General features: G+C 35.9%; 1 protein-coding gene across 2 annotated transcripts in view; it reads right to left on the bottom strand.

Annotated features, from left to right (window-relative positions):
• The window catches only part of LOC110027472 (probable importin subunit beta-4), a 43,998-nt gene extending 23,506 nt beyond the window's left edge, over window positions 1–20,492 (bottom strand). Inside the window, exons 1-11 of one of the 2 annotated variants that reach the window (XM_020728916.1) lie at window positions 20,160–20,492; window positions 13,923–14,055; window positions 11,713–11,849; window positions 11,535–11,580; window positions 6,204–6,419; window positions 5,588–6,091; window positions 5,378–5,512; window positions 4,890–5,105; window positions 4,697–4,786; window positions 4,366–4,607; window positions 4,162–4,250 (exon numbers count right to left, since the gene is read on the bottom strand). In XM_020728916.1, coding sequence (XP_020584575.1) covers window positions 4,162–4,250; window positions 4,366–4,607; window positions 4,697–4,786; window positions 4,890–5,105; window positions 5,378–5,512; window positions 5,588–6,091; window positions 6,204–6,419; window positions 11,535–11,580; window positions 11,713–11,849; window positions 13,923–14,055; window positions 20,160–20,434 — 2,083 coding nt within the window. In that variant the 5' untranslated portion in view covers window positions 20,435–20,492. The remainder of the gene's footprint in view (window positions 1–4,161; window positions 4,251–4,365; window positions 4,608–4,696; window positions 4,787–4,889; window positions 5,106–5,377; window positions 5,513–5,587; window positions 6,092–6,203; window positions 6,420–11,534; window positions 11,581–11,712; window positions 11,850–13,922; window positions 14,056–20,159) is intronic. The other variant, XM_020728917.1, reaches the window with a different exon arrangement.
• Window positions 20,493–21,273: the final 781 nt, after the last annotated feature.

Here is a 21,273-nt window from a genome sequence, read left to right as displayed (position 1 = left end):
AAGACATTATTCCCTGATTTTTATCGAGAGTTTTCTTAGGTGACTTCGGTCATTTAAGATGTAATTAACTATAGGGGTTTGCCCTTATAGGGAGCTTTTCCGAACCCAGCTTAAAATAAACCCTATTTAATTCTTTGTATTAAATAGGGGAACTTGTCGAAATAAAATGGTTTCGCAGACCCAAACGGATGTCATATCTTTCTTAGTTTATTTGATTGAGCCTCACCCTCAAGTCTTGTGTTTATCCCTCGGGATAGATACAGGATTTGAGGTAGAGCGCTCTTTCATTTAAACTGTGAAAAATATGAGGTCAGTTTGATTCCATATTTTTCTAAAATTATATATATATATGTAAATTAAAAAAAAAGTCCTTCCGAAGCGGGCGACGGGATTTCGATTCCGGCGGCCGACAGCTTCTTACGGGCGACCCCCAAACGCAACTTCCCCCTTTTAAACGCCGACAGTGACTCATATATTTATCGGATCATATATACAGGCCAAGGAGCTTGATAGAAAGTCCTCCATCGCGGAATTGCACGTCCTTACAAATCGGTGTGCGGTCACATGACAGTAGATATCCGACAACTCTCGCCGTATCAATGTAAGTTTAAAAAAAATTTAATTTGACTAATATGTCAATTAACGTTTAGCAAAATAATATTTGAATTTTGTTATGCAGGAGGAGTACGAGCAGCTCCGGAAAAGACAAAGAGAGATGGTCAGCCAGACCTCACCGTCTGTCAACAGTGTTAGCCAGTTTACCACTGCGCGGTTTAATTTTGAGTTGCAGACGCAAGCGGTGGGGAAGAAGGGGAGAGTGTACGGCCTCTGAACAAAGAGGATGGCGTTTAAGGTCGAGCATTCCCGAGCAGCTATTGATGACCCTAACTCATTACATGCTCAACATGAGGAGCTCGTCAGGTGTGTAACGATGATGAATGAAAAGCTCCGACAGGTGCGTGAAGACTATCAGCTCGTTGTAGATAGACTAGCATGTCTAACGAAGTGTTTTGATCTCTATAGCAAACGGCACATGCGTTCGGTCGAGAAGTAGGATGATGATGAGGATGAAGCCTAGGTTTTTTCTGTGTTTGATGATGGTTCCCCGACATAGGGGAGCTGATGAGTTGTGATGATAGATAAATATCATATTATGTTGATTGTGTTTAATATATATAAGTATGTGAAAATTTAATCGTTTTCTTGTATTTTTTTATGTTTCTTACAAGTTAGCGTCAGAAAATTTCGATGCTAAAAGCTCCGATCAGCCAACAATACAAGTCGTCGCTAAAATGACACGATAGTGACACGTTTGATATGGTCGACGCTAATTAGCATCGGTCATGTTCAACGCTAATCAGCGTCATACTTTTTTAATGTTATTGCATCGTTACGTCAGCTTTGTTTGCATGTTTAACAGTTTTTTTTAGCGACGGCTATTTTCGATGTTAATGCCGATGCAAATTAAAATCCGACGCTAATGTCAACGCAAAATAAATTAGCGCACCTATTTTAACGTCAGAAAAAAACCGATACTATTCTGACGCTAATGGGGCTTTTTCCCGCAGTGCACTACCTAGTTGTTGTTTCCCAACTGTTTTCACTTTATTCTTATTTGAAGTCGCCCAGGATAGCAAACCGCCACCGTCGTGTCGCTACTTCCTTACAATCCACACCCTCTTTCCTACCTTGCCACCACCTCTCTAAGGCCCTTAACAACTAGCAACACCACCCAAGATCTACCCTAGCCATGTGTCGTGCTGTTATTTCCTATTTTCGTGTGTTGGTTGCAGTCGTCTATTAGCTTTTTCAATAAAAATGTGTTGATATTGTTGTTTAGGTTAACTCAGATATTATTTAGTAGTCATATACTAGAGTTGCCAAAGTCATCTCCAAAATTTTTCTTTCCCGCCAAATGTCAACCCTATACACCCTCCTCCACCTATACCCAAAACAAAACCCTAATCACGCCATCGAGGAGTAATGGTTGGAGACCTGATCAAGGGGTGATGTGGCTTATGAGAAATCCACAAAGAGATGTTCAAAAACTTTTTAGGGAAATCCTCCAATTGCAACAGAGGCTTGCCGCCTTTGAGAGGAGACAATTTGGAAGGGTCAATTGTAGCCACAATGGTGATTAATCATATCAGATACCCCAATAAGATTAACAGTAGTTGTTCATGAAGGGAGTGAGTTCAAGGTAATAGACATTCATACAAAGTATGAGGTTGTGGAGCCTCAAATTACCTTTTTGCAGGCGTTGAGGGATCATCAACAGGACTGACATTGGAGGTCCAAAATGGTCATGAATTTGAGTCGATACCAGACACAGGGCAACCTTATATAAAAGTATTTCAAAATTTTCAAATATATATAGCATACCTTCTGAATTGCCCCTACTGAGGGAGGTCCAACATGTCAGAGATGAGAAGCTCATGAGCTACTTCTGGAAGATTATAGAGTTATTTGAATATTAAATTTAGTTCAACAGTGTACCTACTGACAGAGTGACAGATGGCCAATCAAGAGGGATGAACCGTGGAGTTGGAATTCACCTTAAGAGCATTGATGGAAAAGACATCCTACAATGAGATCCAGGTCCTCTTAGAGAAGAAGAAAAGGCCTCTCTCGAGTGGTTGTTATTGAGAATTGTCTAGCTTGTCAGAGATTTTAGTCCCGAGTTTGTTCCTAAAGATGAATTTATTTGATGGATATGCCTTGTCAAGTACAAATTGAAGAGTCAAATTACAGGTTTAATGGCTCGGAAGTTACTTTATGAAAATTCAAATCGATACACAGCTCCTCCTCATGTTGTGTCAAAAGTGGATGGATACTTATTATATCAGGATATACCTTGGAATAACAATGCTATCTTCAATTGGGTCAACATCATTGCTTGCTATGAAGAGACAGAAGCTTCGACGAATGAGATTGAAGCTCCCCAACCCCGGGAGGCTGAGGCGAGCATCCCTCCCGCACTGCAGGGCATCCAAAGGCAGAGGCGGGACCGCTTGGCACACGGAATTTTATTGTGACTTGCAACGACATCCGTTTTCATGCATGGACCGAACAAGTCCAAGTTTTTTAATGCACTGTCCTCTTGGGTCATTCCTAGTTACCATATTATTATATAATTGTTTGTTGATGTTTTAAGTTTAGTTTTTTTGTGAGTTTGTTGAGGATAGTCTTTGAAGTCTCTATTTGCCCTTTCAAGGATTGTATCCAAGAGTCAAGTGGTGCTCCAACTGTATCGCGCTCCCAATGCACTGATTTATCCTTGCCCCAACCACTCCACATCTTTTCCCTGCCGCCGTCCTTTGTCCTTGTTGCAGCCATCAGACAATCTCCTATAGTTGTTTTTCTGAAGTTCCCCTTTGTTGCCTCCTTCCAGAACTTGCCTCCCTCTCCGCCGCAACCATTCCAACCACCCATCTCCGCTACCAACCTGCAGTCCAGCCCTCATCCTTGTCATTTTAGGCAACCCACAACTTTTCCCGCAATCCTTACCCCCCTCCTACACTACCTACATTCTACCCTTTGTTGTCTTACTGTTTCCCAACTGTTTCCACCTTATTCCTTTTTGCTGCCACCCAGAATAGTAAACCGCCACCATCTTGTCGTTGTTCCTTGCGGTACACCTCCTTCCCTACCTTGCCGCCACCTCTCCAAGCTCCCTAACGGCCACCACCACCACCTAAGATCCACCCTCCACTACCTATCTATTGGTCCCTCCATTGTCTTGTTGTTTCCCAACTGTTTCCACCTCATTTCAATTTGTTGCCACCCAGGACGGTAAACCACCACAGTCGTGTCGTTGTACCTTGCAGTCCACCCCCTTCCCTACCTTGTTGCCACCTCTCCAAGCCCCCTAATGGCCACCACCACCACCTGAGATCCACCCTACTCATGTATCATTTGTCATGTTATTGTGATTTCCTATTTTTGTGTGTTGGTTGTAACCGCCTATTGACTTCTTTAGCAATAATATTTTTTTTCCTATTGTGTTTGATTTAGCTCCGGTATCAAAACCATAACTTAGAATTTTCCAAATGTCATGTCTCAAACTACTACTAATTATATGTTGGAAAGATGGAAAACAAATTCCTAATCAAATAACTTCATTATTACAAATAAGACAATCAGGTGGCTAGTATTACTCACGTTTCAAGGAAATAATAGCCTGAAGCCGCACATCTTCATGAAAATAAGTTGAATGCCTTCCTAAAATCTTCATTGAATCCTCCACATAGCTTGTTATTATTAAAGAAACAGTATAAACACATGTAGTAGTAAAATGTAAAATTATTAAACAAACAGTATAAACACGTGGTAGCATAAATATATCAAGCCAAAATTAATGGATACGGTGCATAAGATGTCTTTGTATAGAGAGCAAACATCCCAATTGCCTGGGTTGCCGCAGCTTTCTCGTCTAGTACCCCAGTTCTCACACTAATATTACGAACTCTTGGCTCATCATAAGTATCATCATCAGAAGATACACCCCCAAATCCATTATCAATGCTGTCAGAATCATCAATGTCCACAGCAGAGCCATCATCAAGATTGCATGAAGAAAATGCCAGAGGAACAACATGGAGAAGATACTGAAATAAAATTTTCATGTAAGTAAAATTCATAACTACCGGAAGGATAAACATAAACATCTTCTCAGCTGAAACTAATAGTAAAATACCTGTGAGAAACCATCACCTAATATTTCCGCAATATTGCTAAAGAAACCATGAGTGTATTCTCGAAGTTCACTGTAATCTAATGCAAATCCCTGCACGAAATAGTGGATTGGGATAATCAAGATTGGAGTGCACATCTACCTTTATAAAGCCAAGATAGAAAAATTGAATTATAACGTTGAACGCAAAACTCACAGAAAGTGCTGCCTCAATATATGGGGGTAATATTGGTTCCATCCTCTCCCGTCCAACAGATAAAGCAACAATTCCAACTAGTTCAGTTGCACGAGCTCTTGAACGCAAATCCTCATCATTTGTCAGAACCAAAAAACTTTTCATCAGCTCGAGAACCTTCTCTGCATATGGTATAAAAGCTTTCTCTGCGGCAACAGCTACCGAGCCAATTGCAGACTGCAGTTGATATAATTTTTTTTAGAAAGGTTTCAAATCTCAGCTGTTCAGGAATGTGTTCTGAGTGGTTTTTCAGGCACTTTTGTTTAGCTCAAGTTACAAGGATAAAAAGGCGCCCAAGTTATTTTTTTTCCCACTTATCTCTCTGTTTTGCCTGTGTAGTTGTGATAGTGTGTGCTTGAGTGTGAGGAAGCAGTTTGGGATGGATTTAATGTGATATATTAGAAGCAGCACACAGGTTACGATGGACAATAAGAGGAAAAAATAATTACCATGCATGTTTCTTGCAGATTTCGCTGATTACACTGCACAGAAGCAACTAACTTCTCCATAAGGGAATCAAGATAAGGAAGTATTTCTTCACCCATGTCTTCACAAAATGCAGCCAGCGCATAGTATGATTTTTCCTGAAAATATTAAACCAATTAAAATCAAATAAATTAGCAAAATATAAAATAAAATAGAGCCATCATGTGTTTAACCTTTACTTCTTCTGAAGCATCTTCAATTGCATTTAGGATACAAGGAAGCACAGTCGAATAGTGAGATAAAATCTCGGGCTGCAAATGCTCCGCAAATTGACCCAAAGCGAATGATGCAGCACCTCTGACCATTTGTTCATTATCTTTTAATGCTGCTAAAACTATATGCAAAGCATTCTCCAACCTTTCTTTCAGAAAATCAAAACACCCTTCAGAGATAACTCCCAAAGCTGTTACGGAAGCCTCCCTAAATTTTGGATTTGCATGACCATAGCTCAAGGAAGCAAACTCAAACACGACTGGAAAAACGTGCTTTGGCAGATTAATTGACATTGTATCAATAACTTCAGCAGCAGCTCTATCAGATGCCAGATCAGAATCTTCATCGCCATAAACAGTTTCCGTGAGCAAAGGGCACATCACTTGAAGGATTGGTACAACAAGCTTATGCTTTCTCAGAAAAGAAGCCTTGTACTTTGCAAGCCATGAAATTATTTGAATTGCCTGAAATTATCAAGAAGATGAAACTGAAAACCAAATACATCCAAATAAAGGTTGAAAAGCCAAGAAATAAATGTATGATGAAGCAGACACACATATCACAGGTAATACAAACCTGATGTCTTATGTTTAGTTCCAAGTGTTTGCTGGAACAAACTTCGAGTGAAAATTGCACAATAGAACGAACAGAATCACCAAGAAGTGGTGCAGGAGACTCGATAAGTTCATCAAATATTTCAAAAGCAACAGAAGCAATATCCTCGTCCCCATTGGCAAGGCACTGCCGTGAAACATTTAATATACTAGGAACGAATTCTCGAAAGAGTTTCACCTGCAATTGCATAATATGAATCATATCCATCTTCACATTGCTAATCAATGGACAAAAATAGTTTTGAGATTCAAAAATACCCTAGTACCATAAATTAAATCCATGGCTCCATATGTTGCATGAAAATTTACAAATGTAAATCTAACATGTGTCAAAAATTGCAGTGGGAAACTTAATGAACTGTTTATACATGAAGTTGTTGACTAGATTTTCGAAATTATTTTTTACTTTAATGTACAAAAATTATGCATGGAATGTTTATTTGCCTTACATGTGTCATAAATCAAATGCAAATTTGGCCGTTAGCCATACATGAATTCCAGAAGGTATAATAAAAAAGGGCATGTAGACAAGGGTCAAGATAGAAAGAACATAATACCAAAAAAAACAAAGGTCTTCCCATCCTTTGAAAGACTAGTGGGTGTCTGGATTTTTCCAATATTAGCATTGTCCAAACAAACAGACTATTTGAATGATTCAAATAAAATTACTCCAAATCATACTAAGGTAAACATGATAAACAAAATATTTCAGATGTTAGGTTAGTGGATATTTGGAAGTCACAACAAGTACCCATAAGTCTAGCTTATTTTAGGGGAAGAGGTGGAGGACGTCTTAAGTTTGAGTCTTGTAATACAGATCCAACATGTGATCAGAAAACAAGACATCAAACACACAAAAATTATTGACCATCTTCAATGAAACCCAGGAAAAAAATAATATAAATCACTTCAGCCAAAAAAAAAAAGAAAAGAACTATGGACGACATTAAGTTATTAATCTAAAACAGTTATTGACCGTCTTCAATGACAACCAGGATTGAAAAATAATATAAATCAATTCAGCCAAAAAAAAAAAAACTATGGACTCCAAGTCACAAACAACTGACATTTCAAGCAAATAAAGGAAATAAAAATTATAGTGAATTAAATTAAACACTATTTCATTTTCAACCACAAATAAAAAATAAGAAATTAATCCTCATGCATGTCCATAGGACTGTGCATTATCTGGTCTATTTTTATAAATAAACCATTGATGCCGATTCTCAAAAAAATAATACCAAATAATCATATTATTAAAAAAAAATCCTTCAACTTCAATTAATTTCAACAAAATTCGGTTGGTTTTTAACATTTTGTCTTATTTAACACCCAAAAATAAAAATCCTATGTCTATATTAGAGGAAAAAAGGCATGGCACAATCTAGACATGTGCATATGCCAAAAAAAAAAAAAAACATTTATATAAGCTACAAATAATTAAAATGCAAACTAACCAAAACTTATAAAAATAAATTGCTCTTATAAAGACTTAACTCTTGTCAACAATTGAGAGCCCCGGAGATGAAACAGAAGGGTGAGGTGAGAGGTGAAAAGATATGAAATTGAGATTTGATGTAGAAAAAACCTCGAAGCGCCGCCTATAAATATTTCCTCTTTATATTATCTTTGATACTGATCATTAACAGTGAGAAAAATATCAAAAATAGCTTCAATAATAAGCCTTTTTTTTCCCTTTTTTTATCATTAATATATATATATATATATAGATATATATCAGAATGATTGGATGTGAAGCCACTTCAATGATTGATGATTTCAAATATAAAATCCAATTGGTTGCATTAAAAATATTTCATATCATCCAATAAAAACCTTTAAATTTTATATTTCATCATCAACCAATAATACTGCCCCAAAAATATTTGAACAATCCCTATATAAAAGAAATGACTAAAAAGCTTGCTTTGTTAATTTCTCTAATAGATATTTATAAAAAAATTATTTAGAAAATATTTGAAAGATGCTAATTACAAAAATTGAAACATTATAACTATTCAAAACTTTTTATCTTAGCTAGTGGGAGGGAATATTTGATGGCACTACTCTTTTCAAGCTTAGCCCAATTTGCGGTACTTATCTTTTCATATTAAGCAAAAAAATCTATAGCAAGGGTTTTCCTTTATTTATCACATGAATCTGTAGCTCCTTTTATTTATTATTTAATAATCATAATACTTTAATCACTCTCTCAAAGTGGATGATAGAAATCTATCATTCCGGGTTTGCTTAAGATATTTTAAAATGAAAATTTCCGAAGTCCTTTGATTATATGAAACTTAGTTAACTTATTGAAATATATAGTTTAAACTAACCCACTTTCTAATTTATCTTTTATGTAATACATATCCAACTCCGCATACACTGAATCGTGAAAAATGTATATGATAAATTTATTATCACAATAAGTCTCATATAGATCATTTCCATTTTATTTTTTAATTTTTCAATATACTTCTTATCCATAGGAATTCACAAATATCTTGACCAATTGTTTTAATTCAAATGCATCGCTCGACCTTGAGACATATTTGCTTGCTTCTCTGCATTGCCAAATTCTCCTAAAGTGCAATATCCTGGAATCTAGAGAATCTTGATGTTGTAGGTACTAATTTGATTGGTTTTCCCTTGGAGCAGAGGTAGAAAAGTTATATGGGTAGTGTAAAAGGAAAAATATTATTCAGGATTTGGATATATTAGAAGAAATCACTGAGCTTTAAAAGGGTAAAGTTTTTCTAGGAGAAAATTGATGAGGAATTCTAGATCAAAAGTTAATAATATTAGGAAACTAATGGTAGCATTTTAATGAATATTGGATCAGTGGTTAAGTTGTAAATTTTTTATTTGGTTGCTCAAACCAAGTCTTTCTATATTAAGTTTTTAGCTAGGACATATTACAAATCATTTCATAAACCTGATCTGATCTTTACATTCCTGCGACTATATCTTGTCAAACCGCTCATCATTCCACAAAAAACTTCATAACCAATTCTTAGATGTAAAGACTAAAGAATAATAGTCTTTCCCAGCGCTTAATCTCATCAAAAGGCCACCCACTACCATCACCTCCTTGCTTAGAAACCCTGCTGAGCTCCAAACTATAACATTGTTCTCAGTGCAAACCATCCTAAATATTTTTTCTGGTGTTATGTCATTGAAAAGTGTTTTTTTCTCATAATGTTCAATAGTTGCAAGTTATCCTTGTTAATTTGGTGAAAAACTCGCTAAAACTCACATTTAGAATACATTCAGCTTAATGATTTGTGCATTCATATTGCTAAATACTAAATACTTAAAACCAGATTTTTTCAGTGTCGTGAAATTTTCCATTTTCCCACCATTGTATTCTCTAATAAGAAAAAACAAACACCACACAATAATTAATCTAAGAAGAGCTATCCAATTCAATATGAAAGACCCTAAATTCTAAAATTTCTAATATATGATTTTATCACTTTTCTTGAAACAATTATTTATGATCATGTTTATTTTCATGTCCGCCCACAAAAAAAAAAAAACAATAACTTCAGTTTAAGTTTCTTATGAGTGCAACTCTAAAACAGGAAAAATAAATGCCATGGAATTTTGTTCAAAATCAATAAAAATTTTTAGGTACACATTATTATCAAAAACCTGAAAAGCTAAAATCAATCAAAAAGCTTTTAAAAAATCAGCGTGATCACATGGTTAGCCTTCAAAAATTAAATGAAGTTATCAGTCTATGTTCCAGTAAAATCGAAAAAGCTGTCGAAATCTACAAGCTGGATATACTATATAAGCATTGACCTAGTCATACTGGATATAGAATCTGACCTATCGGTAGAGCCCAGCCGGTGCACAGCAAACACAAACTTTGTAAGTCAGCATATAGTTAAGGTTCACAAATATAAAGAACAAATAAAGAAAATTGTATTGACCTTTGCATCTTAAACCCACATATAAATATAATGGCTAGTTTTGCCTCATTGGCAATGATTGTAAGCCTCCCTACTTAAAATACTACTAGCTTATCTTACAAAAAGACCTTAAGAGGATTAGTTAGCATTCCCAATCCAGACAAAAAAATCAAGCATCTTGACCTCCTATTGTTAAAGTTGTAAGCACCTATAGTAGGCATCTTCCCAATATGTGGAAAAAATAATCCTACGAAACCTATAAATTGCATTAATTTATGAAGAGAAATACCTCTCAAACACTGTAAGAACCTATGTGAATAGCCTTCTCTCTCATGATGTTGTAAAGTTGTAATTCTCTTACATAAAATAATTGGGCTTTATGACCTTGTGATTCTATAAGTCCTGACATTAGGCATTTATTTCAGTATACCCTCTTATGGTTGTAGAATTGTAAGGCAGCATTCTAAAATCAATTATATGAAACACCACATTCAAACCACAAAATGTTCATCACATATGGCATTTCTTGGTGATTAGTTCAATCAGCCTCTGAACTTTCTTTGTGCTAGGGAATCGCAATTCTCTTAGAATTTCAAGTTCTCAGCCAACATTAGCGTGAATTGCATGATTGAATTTGAAAATTGCAGTAATTTGCATTTTCTTTGAACTACTTTGTATTCCTTGGAAGCAAAGCATTGAATTTGAGGAACGCTGATCATTGAACAAAATCAAATGTATTCACAGGACCTTTTCAATATTTAATTGATCATAATAGGTTGCTCGTGTGAGAAACCTCAATCCCTAGAAACAAAATAAACTCTACTCGGTCTTCTTGTACACCTTGGGAAAAAAAATATGAAATAAATAACATGTCTTCCATTGATTATCATGGGTCTGTAGAATATGTTGACCAATAATGACTAGCTTTTTATTGCAATCTAATTGAGTTTTTTAAAAAACTACAAGCTCAAAAAAGTGCTGATCCCAATATATTTGATAATATGCTTATATGGCATGCTCAACTAAGTGTCCGTCATTTTATCCTTATCCAACAAATTTTCAAAAACGGATTACAGTAGACTGTTCATTTTCAAAGACTCTCATCAGCAAAATACAAAACAATCTGATGTTTTACATCTCTCCAATACACCATGATCAATCAAATCCACCAGAGATAAAACCTAAGGCTGACTTTTGATATTTGGGCTAAACAAAATCATTAGCACTAAATAGTCTTGCGTGAACGCTGTCAAAAATCAAGTAGATCGCAAAAATACTTCAAAAACGAATCAAATTTCCAGGTAAAACAGTGCATAAAGAGTTAAAATAAAACTAACATGGACCAGAAGAATAAAAAACTTACAAAGCTAACCTACCACATCAGCACCTTCATTGATGAATTCTATCAATGAACCAACAGCCCTGAGAAGTGCAGGCAACAGTAAGATAGACAATTTAGTAATTTCGAAGTAAATGAAATGGGAATGAGTGTCTATATGAGTTTAGAAGAAAGGATAACGAAAAGAATAAAATGGAGGAAAGATACGAACGCACTTTAGAGCAGCAATTCTTACACGACCACTTCGTTCATCTTGCAAGCATTTCAGTAGTATAGGCTGCAAGTCTACCAGATGAGCATGAAATGTAGAGCCAATAGTTTCTGTGAGTGAGCTAAATAGAATTAACGCCACCTAAGCAAAAGTAAAGAAAAGTCATCATAAGACGGGAGGTCAATTTCATAAACGCTTTCAAATATGATAATAAGTACCATGGAAGAAAGAATCATACAGAAGTAAACAAAAACAGATTCCTTCATTCTTAAAAGAAAAGGATTCCTTCATTCTTCAAAAAAAAATGAGAGAGAGATTCTTTCATTCTTGTTAGGAGATAAATGATGACTAGTTCGCCAAAGTAGCTCAAGTGAATTACCAAAAAATTATAACCTTAAAAGTTAAGAGTTGGATTACTTCAAGGAAGCACCAAGGTTTGTTTGTTATCAAGAATTTGGTGAGTAAAATCATTCCTTTAGGTTCAAATTTTGAAGTAATTTGAAATTCCCAGCTTCAAAGCAAATACAAACTAGAAGTTGGTCTGAAAAGTCCAATACAAAACTGACAAAACTCTCCTTTCAAATAATTATTCACTTAGATCATAGGATTTGGATATTATAGCATATCATGAAACTTTTTATCCTATCCATGTAAACGGTGGCAAAACTCCATGAAGAAATAGTTGAACTTCTAAGGAATAAAATAGCAATAACAACTTCACTATTCAATTAGCTCTGTTGTCATGATGGATATCTGGGATTACTCGAACATATGTAAACCAAAACAAAAACCCTATAATCCTCCACTTTTGTTTTCAAAATCATCACCTAACCTTTAAAAAGAAAAATCATCATCTAACCTCTTCTTTCACAAACCATAATCAATTGTCATCTACCTAATAGCAACTATTAACTGATGCTGCCTAGTCATAGGACATCAAAGGCTAAAAGATTATCAAAATGAGTAGCTTTGCAAAGGCCACAACAACCCACCGTTTCCACTATTGTAGTTGCCGCTTCTTCCCTTGGCTATTCTATGTCCCACAGGCTTTACTACAACTGTTCCATAGCCTTGGCCACCCAAATTCAACCTCACCACCAGTGGGTGGTTCTTCAACAACCAACCAATTCCTTGAGAAGCACAGCATGAGCCAGCACTACCAGCATCTCTCCCTCATTCTCTATCTTCATGCACAAAACCAATCCTAACCTCAATTACAGTTCTATCCCTTTGTTAGACAAATGGAACCTGCCACAATGCAACAACCAATTCAATGATGAAGAGCAACTTATGACGAAACCCAAAGGCCCAACAAAAAAGAGCCACTACCTCCACACCTCCCTGGCCTTCCCTTGCCACGCATGCAGCCCCAATCAATTCATGAACAAGCGATCCAACTGCTTCACTAGTCTAAGATGCTGGTCAAGTTGTGTTAGCTGTGATTCTTTTTCTTTTCTTTTTTTAATACAGAGGTGCCCTTCAAAATTTCAGCAACTTGCTAAACTCAGTCATAGCATTTACATCATGTTGCAAAAAGCTATTAGCATAGCTTAATCAGACCTCTTTTAGAAAAGCAATGTCTGTCCCTCATCCTCGAAACTGTATGTTTGAAATAGCTTCCAGCAAGGTGGTAAAACCTGAGTTTGTTTATAATAAAATGATAAATATTCCAAGCAGTCAAATTTCAGAATTTTTGTCACCATTGTCTCTCCTTTACTTTTCTTCACAAGTATTAATAAAAACAATAAGTAGCACTTTTCTAAAAGTTTAGTCCTACAACCAACATTCAGCAGTAAGCCAAAAAAATTTAGTTGAAAAAAATGCATATCAAAAACGTAGAATTAAGAGTTAACACAATTTTGCACAAAGAAAATCAATCATGAAATAAAAAATATAACAATCATATTTATACAACTAATACATTTTCAGCATTGCAAGATAGTCTCTGCCGCATGATTTGTAGGCATTCAAAATTCGAGCCTGTATTCTGGGACATTTAATATAGCAGGCAAACCTTTTTCATAAGGAGTTAAGGGTAGTCACGTTCGCTAAAATCAAAAGAAAAATGTGAAATAACCAAGAATTTTATCACCACAATTTTGAATCCAATCATGGATTCAAGTATAACATTAAAATTATGGTTAAAAAGTATGATAGTTTCCTATATCCTTTAAACTTATCACAAAAATAATCCTTCAAGTTACAAGTACTCACTTCTCTATGGTCTTCTTGGGAACTCTGACTGCATTGGAACAGAAAAGGCAACAAATCAGGCCACTCGCCAGCAGGGACAGCATACTTGGCGATGATGCTAACAACATTTGCACTAGCTCGTCTCACCAGTGAACTGCAAAAAAATCATATTATTCTACAAAGTCAATCTTTTTAACTAACAATAAACAACAGTTAAGGCAGATGCCAATTTAAGAATCCAAAAAGTCCTCAAACAGAAGGTCTACACTTATTGTCATTAATTTTTACTGGGATTGTAGAAATCCTTATCAGTTCAAGCACAATTTTTAACATGAAGCACACATCAGGAAACATAAAAAAGACCCAAAATTGATGCCCATGTAACTTGGTTCAGCAAAACTAGCAGCCAAAAACAAGTTCAAAACAACATAAGATTCTCAAAAAAAAAAATAAAAAATAAAAAATAAAAAAGATCCAACACAGCATTCCTAGTCTGTGGACTCCAAGACTGCTTGAGTCAAACCTTGAACCAGCGTAAACAAAGTCTGACTAAGCAAAACAAAACTGACCTGCTCAATAATGTGCAACTAATTCATAAAGGTTCAGACCACTCCAAACAGCAGCATCACCGATGCTGAAATGTTTTGAAGAGAGGAGATCCATGAAACATCACCGCTTAATTTTGTCAGAATTGTTAGATTTACAGTGAACCTTCATGCACTTATTCCTATTAATCCATCCCACCAATATACTTCTGCTGTTGCCACTGATCATGTGGTTAGTGTGAATTCCAAATTCAAGAAATTGTTGGAGGTACATGCCACCAATGGCTTTATTTTGGGTCGGTCAACCCCAAAAAGGTTGCTGTATGGTCAAAGTTCAATATCTTCGAAGAATATCCACATAAGGACTAAAACAGCCCTCCAAAAAATTACAAATAGAAACTTCCTTTTTAAGTTACTAGACAAGGTTTCCCCTATAATTTAAGGATCTAGAAAAATATCCTTAATGTTGATGAAATATGTTTCACTCCAAACAATGGCTTGCTCATCACAATACCAATGTAGGGCACACCGCCACAAACTCCGATACTACTAATCAAATAACTCATCACACTCCTTGCAAATGACACTCTTCATATTCCAATCAAATGAAATCTTACCAAGAAAAAAAATATATATAAATTGTCACTCACGAATGCCTACCAAAAATGAATATATATTATCATGCTCCCAACAGAGGGAGCTCAGTTCTTAAAACACCCATCTTTTTCGTTGCTATGCAACATCAGAGACGTCATTCATGGACTATTGTCAACAACAATCATAGTGCTCATCCTGCTCCTTATCAACAAAAAAACTTACACTCCCATAAAGACATGTCTTGACCACAATAGCAAAATCAAATGTCTCCCATAAACACCTATTGTCGATGGTTGCATGTTCATCATGCTTTTTGTCAATAGACATCTCCCTCATCACAGTAATGAACAACCAACATACCTTTCAGTTTCACCATAGACATTTAAAGAAAAGATGTGTTCAGGAATGTAGCAAGAAATGAATTATAGTCTATTCCGCTGCCACCCACACCATCCAGGCCATCCAAGGAGCCCTATTTGTTTCTATTGTGATTATAGTTAATGCATAGGATCACTAACTTCGGTATAATCAGCATCACCCTTAAAGATACAGATAAACTTGTATTAAGGTTAGCGCACTTGTGGTAGCCCATCCTAGCATAAATTTACGGAAATAATAGATCTTTGCTACTGAGTCAAGGCATTGATACCGAAGTTAACCCAAACCCAAACCACGACTAAAAGACAAATATTATTGTTGAACTTCAAAGAAAGAACAAGATGACTTCTCAACAGAAACAATACAAGAACATAAAAATAGTAAGCAACAATGTCGTATGCAAAATAAGAAAAACAATATAAAAGACAAAAATGGCCCCCTCTAGAGGAGGGTGGCAGATACGGAAGGCGGAAAGAAAGCTGCTATAGGAATGGTCGGTAGCTAACAGCAGATGGCGGCGGTGCTGCAGGAAGGGCCTGGAAGGTTAGTGTGGCTGCTGGACAGCAGCAGGAAACGGAAGGACCAGCTATTGAAAGAATGCGGGACGGCTGGACAGCGGCAGGAAATCGGATGGTTAGACAACAGCGGGAAACAAAAGGACCGGGTGCCGAAAGAAAGCGGGATGGTTGGACAGCAACAGAAACAGAAGGGTTGGCTGCTGGAAGGCTGCTGGAAGGCAGCTGGATAGCTGGTCAGCAGCAAGAAATGGAAGAACCGGCTGCTAGAAGGCCACTAGATGGTTGGACAGCAACAGAACAGAAAGATGGCAGCAAAACTTAACCGGAATAAATGAAAGAAAATTATCCCCGTGGAATCGAGTTACAGTCGAAGCACCTCTCGAACCTTTGGAAAAGATTACCACCTCAGATGAGTTACAGCCAGAGCACCTCTCACCGTCTGGTACAACCCTCGGAAGGGAGAAATACCTCAAAGGCAGTATACTGAAATTAGAGACAATTCAAAAACTAACTTCAAAGCACTCAAAAATTACATATATAGTAGTTACAAATAGTTAGAATATGAATGAATTGGAATTGGAAAGAAGTAGAAATAGGAAAGGGGATAGAAAATGCAAAAAATAGAATAGTAAGGAATTGGAATTGTAAAGAAATAGAAATAGGAAAGGGGTCAGAAAAGGCAATCAATAGAATAGGAAGAAATTGAAATTGGAAAGAGGAAATAGGAAAGGGGATGGAGAAGGCAAGCAATAGAATAAGAAGAGAATCCTCTCTAAGGGAGGGATTAGATTAGGCAGAAAAGAGGAAAAGGGGAAGTAATTCTTGTCCTAAGGTCCTAAGCAGGTTGGTCGGTCCAGCCTCTACTAGACCAGAATCTATCTCGGATGATTCAATCCGCTCGAGGAGCCCAGCATCAGACATCGATATATTTTTTCCCTTCAATGGTGCTCCACTTAACAACCCTTCTCTTCCCAAAAATTTGTTTGTTTAGATTTCTTGAGCTACAACTTAATGTTCTCATATTCCCATGATTTACAAAAATCTCATATGAAAAGTAACAATTTGGTGCAGTCTATGAAAAGCCTTCTCCCATTTCCAACAATCACAATAACCAATTATCATCGCATGAAAAGATCTCATAATGCTTCATCTCAAACACAGACATCTAGTTTTTCTTTTTGTTCCAAATGGTGAACCACTAGACACGTCCAAAGCATTACTCAAGAAGGATCTCAATCTACATCTTGTTACACTAGAAATCAATATGCAATTCAATAAATGATAAGTTAAGAAGAAAAACTTCCTCATTTTCCCAACAAAGTGCCCCTTCCTAAAGCAACCTAAAATCCCTCTCTTGATGATAGGGTTTGAGAGTTTGAAAAATTAAAACAAAGATGTGTTTCCTCCCACCAATGGAGGAACAAATACTTTCAAAAAGAAACCTTAACCCCTTTCTTGAGGATTTTGTCTGATAAATCGAATAAACTAAAAAGGAGACTCTCAATCACCCTCAAGAAGCTAAAGATGACCCATCAAAGAGCAAATTTTAGGGCTGTCACCGCCCAGCCTGATAGCTTAGCATTAACTAAATTAGGAATTGCAGTCAAACGATACTATCATTTCTTTTTACTTTCCACATATTTTCATAACTTCTAATTTATAAGAAAGCCACTATGAAACTATAAAATACATTATACATAAATGAAAACATCCAAAATTAACAACATAGTCTACAAGTAAACATCTCAAATCATTACACAATAGTATTACTTCTCAATAGTAAACAGTACAACAACTATAATCACAACACATAACATAATACCTATCAGCAGTAGTTCTCCTCATATAAATCATCTCTCGCCTATCAGTTATATCAATCTAATGTTTTCCTGAAAGCAACCATTAAATTTCAAGAATAAGTTACACCACTTATTGGCAATTATTATCTTTTTTATGCATTAAACTAATATTTAAACGCTACGCTTGAATTTCTCACGAAAATACAATTTATTGATAAGTCAAATTATAAGCTTTCATTTATTATTTAACCCTTTTTGTTTTAATTTAGATATTTACCATTTTTAACTACTCTAAGAAGTCATATCGGGATTATCGTCATATCTGAAGGTATTATCAAACTTGTACCCATAGTTACTCTCAAAATTTTGCACCCGAAGGAATACCTTTACCATTTTCATTTTATTTTTTGTGCATGGATACATCGCATTTCCTGTCAGTACCATGAACCTTTGTTGCCCAAACTGACACCTCACCTATACCTTTACATTGAGCTTCAGCATATACTTCTTAGTTAATCGCATAATATGTGCCACGACTTCATGCAATTTCAACCCCACAACTCAAACAATCACATTGCAAGCACTAATTCATGCAACAACATCACCCACTCGTAGGTCAACCTCGTTTGTTGCACCTTCACATGAGATCAACTAAGCTTCAGCTAACTTTATCTCACACAGCACTTCCTATAAATTTATTGCTTGCATTCATACAAATTTATTACCTTTTCATACAATGTTCATGCATGCCACCTTCACAATATTTCTTCTTACAAGCATCAAATGGTCAAGCAAATCCTTAAGCATATCAAATCCTTCAATTAAAAGACAAATAATTGAAGTTCTAGCTCAATAATCAAATTTATCATTCACAGTGAAATCTTAAGACACCCCTCAAGGATTAAGGGAAAATGGCAGCTACCCTTTGCTTATAGAGTCTCAGACTCACAATTTCAGACTTTCAAGAACACAAGATGGATGATAAATTTCTTCCTTCATTTCAATTCATGACAATGAAAAAAATAAAGGCTTTGACTTGAAGGGTGATAAGTTTGACGTTGTCAATAACAAGGAGGCTAGGTTAAGCATGCAAATTACTATAAGGATGTCGATATAAACAGGAACTTTAAGGATGACCTTGCTCTTGATGAGCATATTAAGAAACACAACTCCACCACACATAGACCTTGCAATTTAAGTATGGTGATCAGGCCTCTTCTTAAGGTTTAAGCCTTTCCTCCATAACTAATGGATTAATATTGATTAATTAAGATTATTAAAAGCTAAGGATTTGTTTGGAATCAATTTAGTTTGTGGTTTTATTTTTGTTTTTTCCTTTGTTTTTAAAAACATATTTGTTTAATGTGCTTTTAATAGATTTTTTTTTTAATTAAAAAAAAAGATAAACATGTTTTTGAAAACACTCAAAACAACTTTTATATGTTTCAAGTTTTTTAAGAAAAATTATAACTTAATCAAATATGTCAAACATGCTATCTTTCAAATCAAAACATAAACAGAACAAAATAAAAAAAATAAAAAAAAAATAAAAGTGATCCCTAGCAACCCCTTCAAGGCTACAATTTTCAAACAATACAGTCGCCTAGAAAGTTGGCAATCTGAGAGCAATGGTGGGAACACTGAAGTCTATCTCAGCTTTCATTTAAAAGGCAATGAACAATAATAACATTGACTCGAAGGGGGTGTTTGGTTGCAAGTAGGATTTAGGCTTAGTATGATTTAGTAAATCCGAAAATGGTATATCCATTAAATCTACCCTTTCTGTGGATTAAGTAAATCCCGATTTGAGCCAAATCGAAGGCAAAACTTCAGCATTTAAATCTAAAAGTTCGTAAATCCACCACATCTTGCATTTTTGCATTAGACTGGATTTCATCAATCCGGTGATAAATCATATTCAAAGGTGCTACCAAACACCCTTTAAGGTTTAGTTTTCAAAATTTATCTCTGCACAAGGCTTGGTGTTATAACCACTAAGAGGAACAAGCTCTTAGGAAAATCATTTTTACTTGATTGACCCGGGAATTATGAAATTTTGAATTCCATGATGGATATCGTCAAATAACTTTCCAGTGCTACCTTAAACATATAAAATTTCCAACATTTTCGCATGACAAGGTAAGATAAAGCTGATGATGGCTACCTAATGAAAGAACTTTCTCTCGGGAGAGGGGTATAAGAGATTTTATTTAAAATCATTCCAAGATGAACATAACACACCGAGAGATTCTCCCTGAAAATTTCACTGTATTCTCGAAGAGAATCAATGTTAAAATTATAACCATTTGGCTCACAAAAAGTAAGGATAAAGCCAAAGTCTCCAAAACTACAGCAAATTAATTCAAATAAATCAAATCAATTTTGATCGTTCACAATAAAGTAATCAAGGGATGGAAGAACCTGTGCTCAAGTGTGATGCTTTCGATGAGAGCGGCTTTCACAGATTGCTTTACGCTAGGGGGAAGCTTGCCCCAGTGTCCGGTTATCTTCTTGCGTAGGAGGACGGCAGAGAGCTGGCGAACGTTAGGCGTCTTGGCTGTGCGTAGGTGGTGTACCAGAGCCGGGATCACCTGCGGGTCCTTCGCCAGCCGCTTGATCTGCTCCTCCGCTTGCCGCCTAGCGTCATTGTCCGGCATTAGGAACTGGATTAGCAGAAGCTCCAGTGACTGCGCCATCTCCGCCGGTGTGGGCGGCGTCTTTGATCGGTTGGAAGATGAATTAGGGTGCAAGGGAAAATATACTATGAAATTTTTTCCTCATTAATCCAGTCTATTCTAAAGGTAAAATATTTGTGTACATAAGACTTACAGAGCGGGTACGTCAGGAGTTATTCAGGGGTACAGGGGGTTATATCCGTGTTATACCCTTGTAACATCCGTGTAACATCCGTGTAACGTATTTGTACCCATGAAACTACATAAGCGCGGAACTCATTTGTAGGTTGCAGATAGTTTATAAAGAATTTACAGGGGGGTTACAGAGGGGTATAACCCCGATATAACCCCCATGTACCCGATATAACCCCCATACCCCCTGAATAACCCCTAGACGTACGCAGCGCTGCGTAAGTCTTATGTACGCAAATATTTTCCATTATAAAGGGTTAAAACTCTCAAAAAGTGGTGACACCACTTTCTATGTTGTTTAGGTTTTAACCCTCTCTCTTCATAATATAATTTCTATTTCTAATTATCATAAAAAATAAATGAGGGTTAAATCAAATTATGACATAATTTCTCATTATTTATCCTCTAATTTAAGAATGTTATTTAGTCATCATAGTACCTACGCCAGGCCTCTTAGATCTATCATCAAGCCACTTGGAATCAGCTGTAAAATATGATTGGATTATCTTCTAATATGTTCAAAATATGATGGAATTGTAACTTCCCATCACTATATACTTCGAACCATCTTCGAATTATCTTTGAAACATGATCAAATCTAATACGAATTTTAAAATAATATTCAAATGATATTCAAATATTTTTTGAATAATATTCTAACATTGTTC

The sequence above is a fragment of the Phalaenopsis equestris genome, unplaced genomic scaffold (genome assembly GCF_001263595.1).
Source record: "Phalaenopsis equestris unplaced genomic scaffold, ASM126359v1 Scaffold000428, whole genome shotgun sequence".
NCBI classification, from domain to species: Eukaryota; Viridiplantae; Streptophyta; class Magnoliopsida; order Asparagales; family Orchidaceae; genus Phalaenopsis; species Phalaenopsis equestris.
The sequence above is the reverse complement of the archived record's forward strand: the minus strand, read 5'-3'. Positions and strand labels throughout refer to the sequence as shown.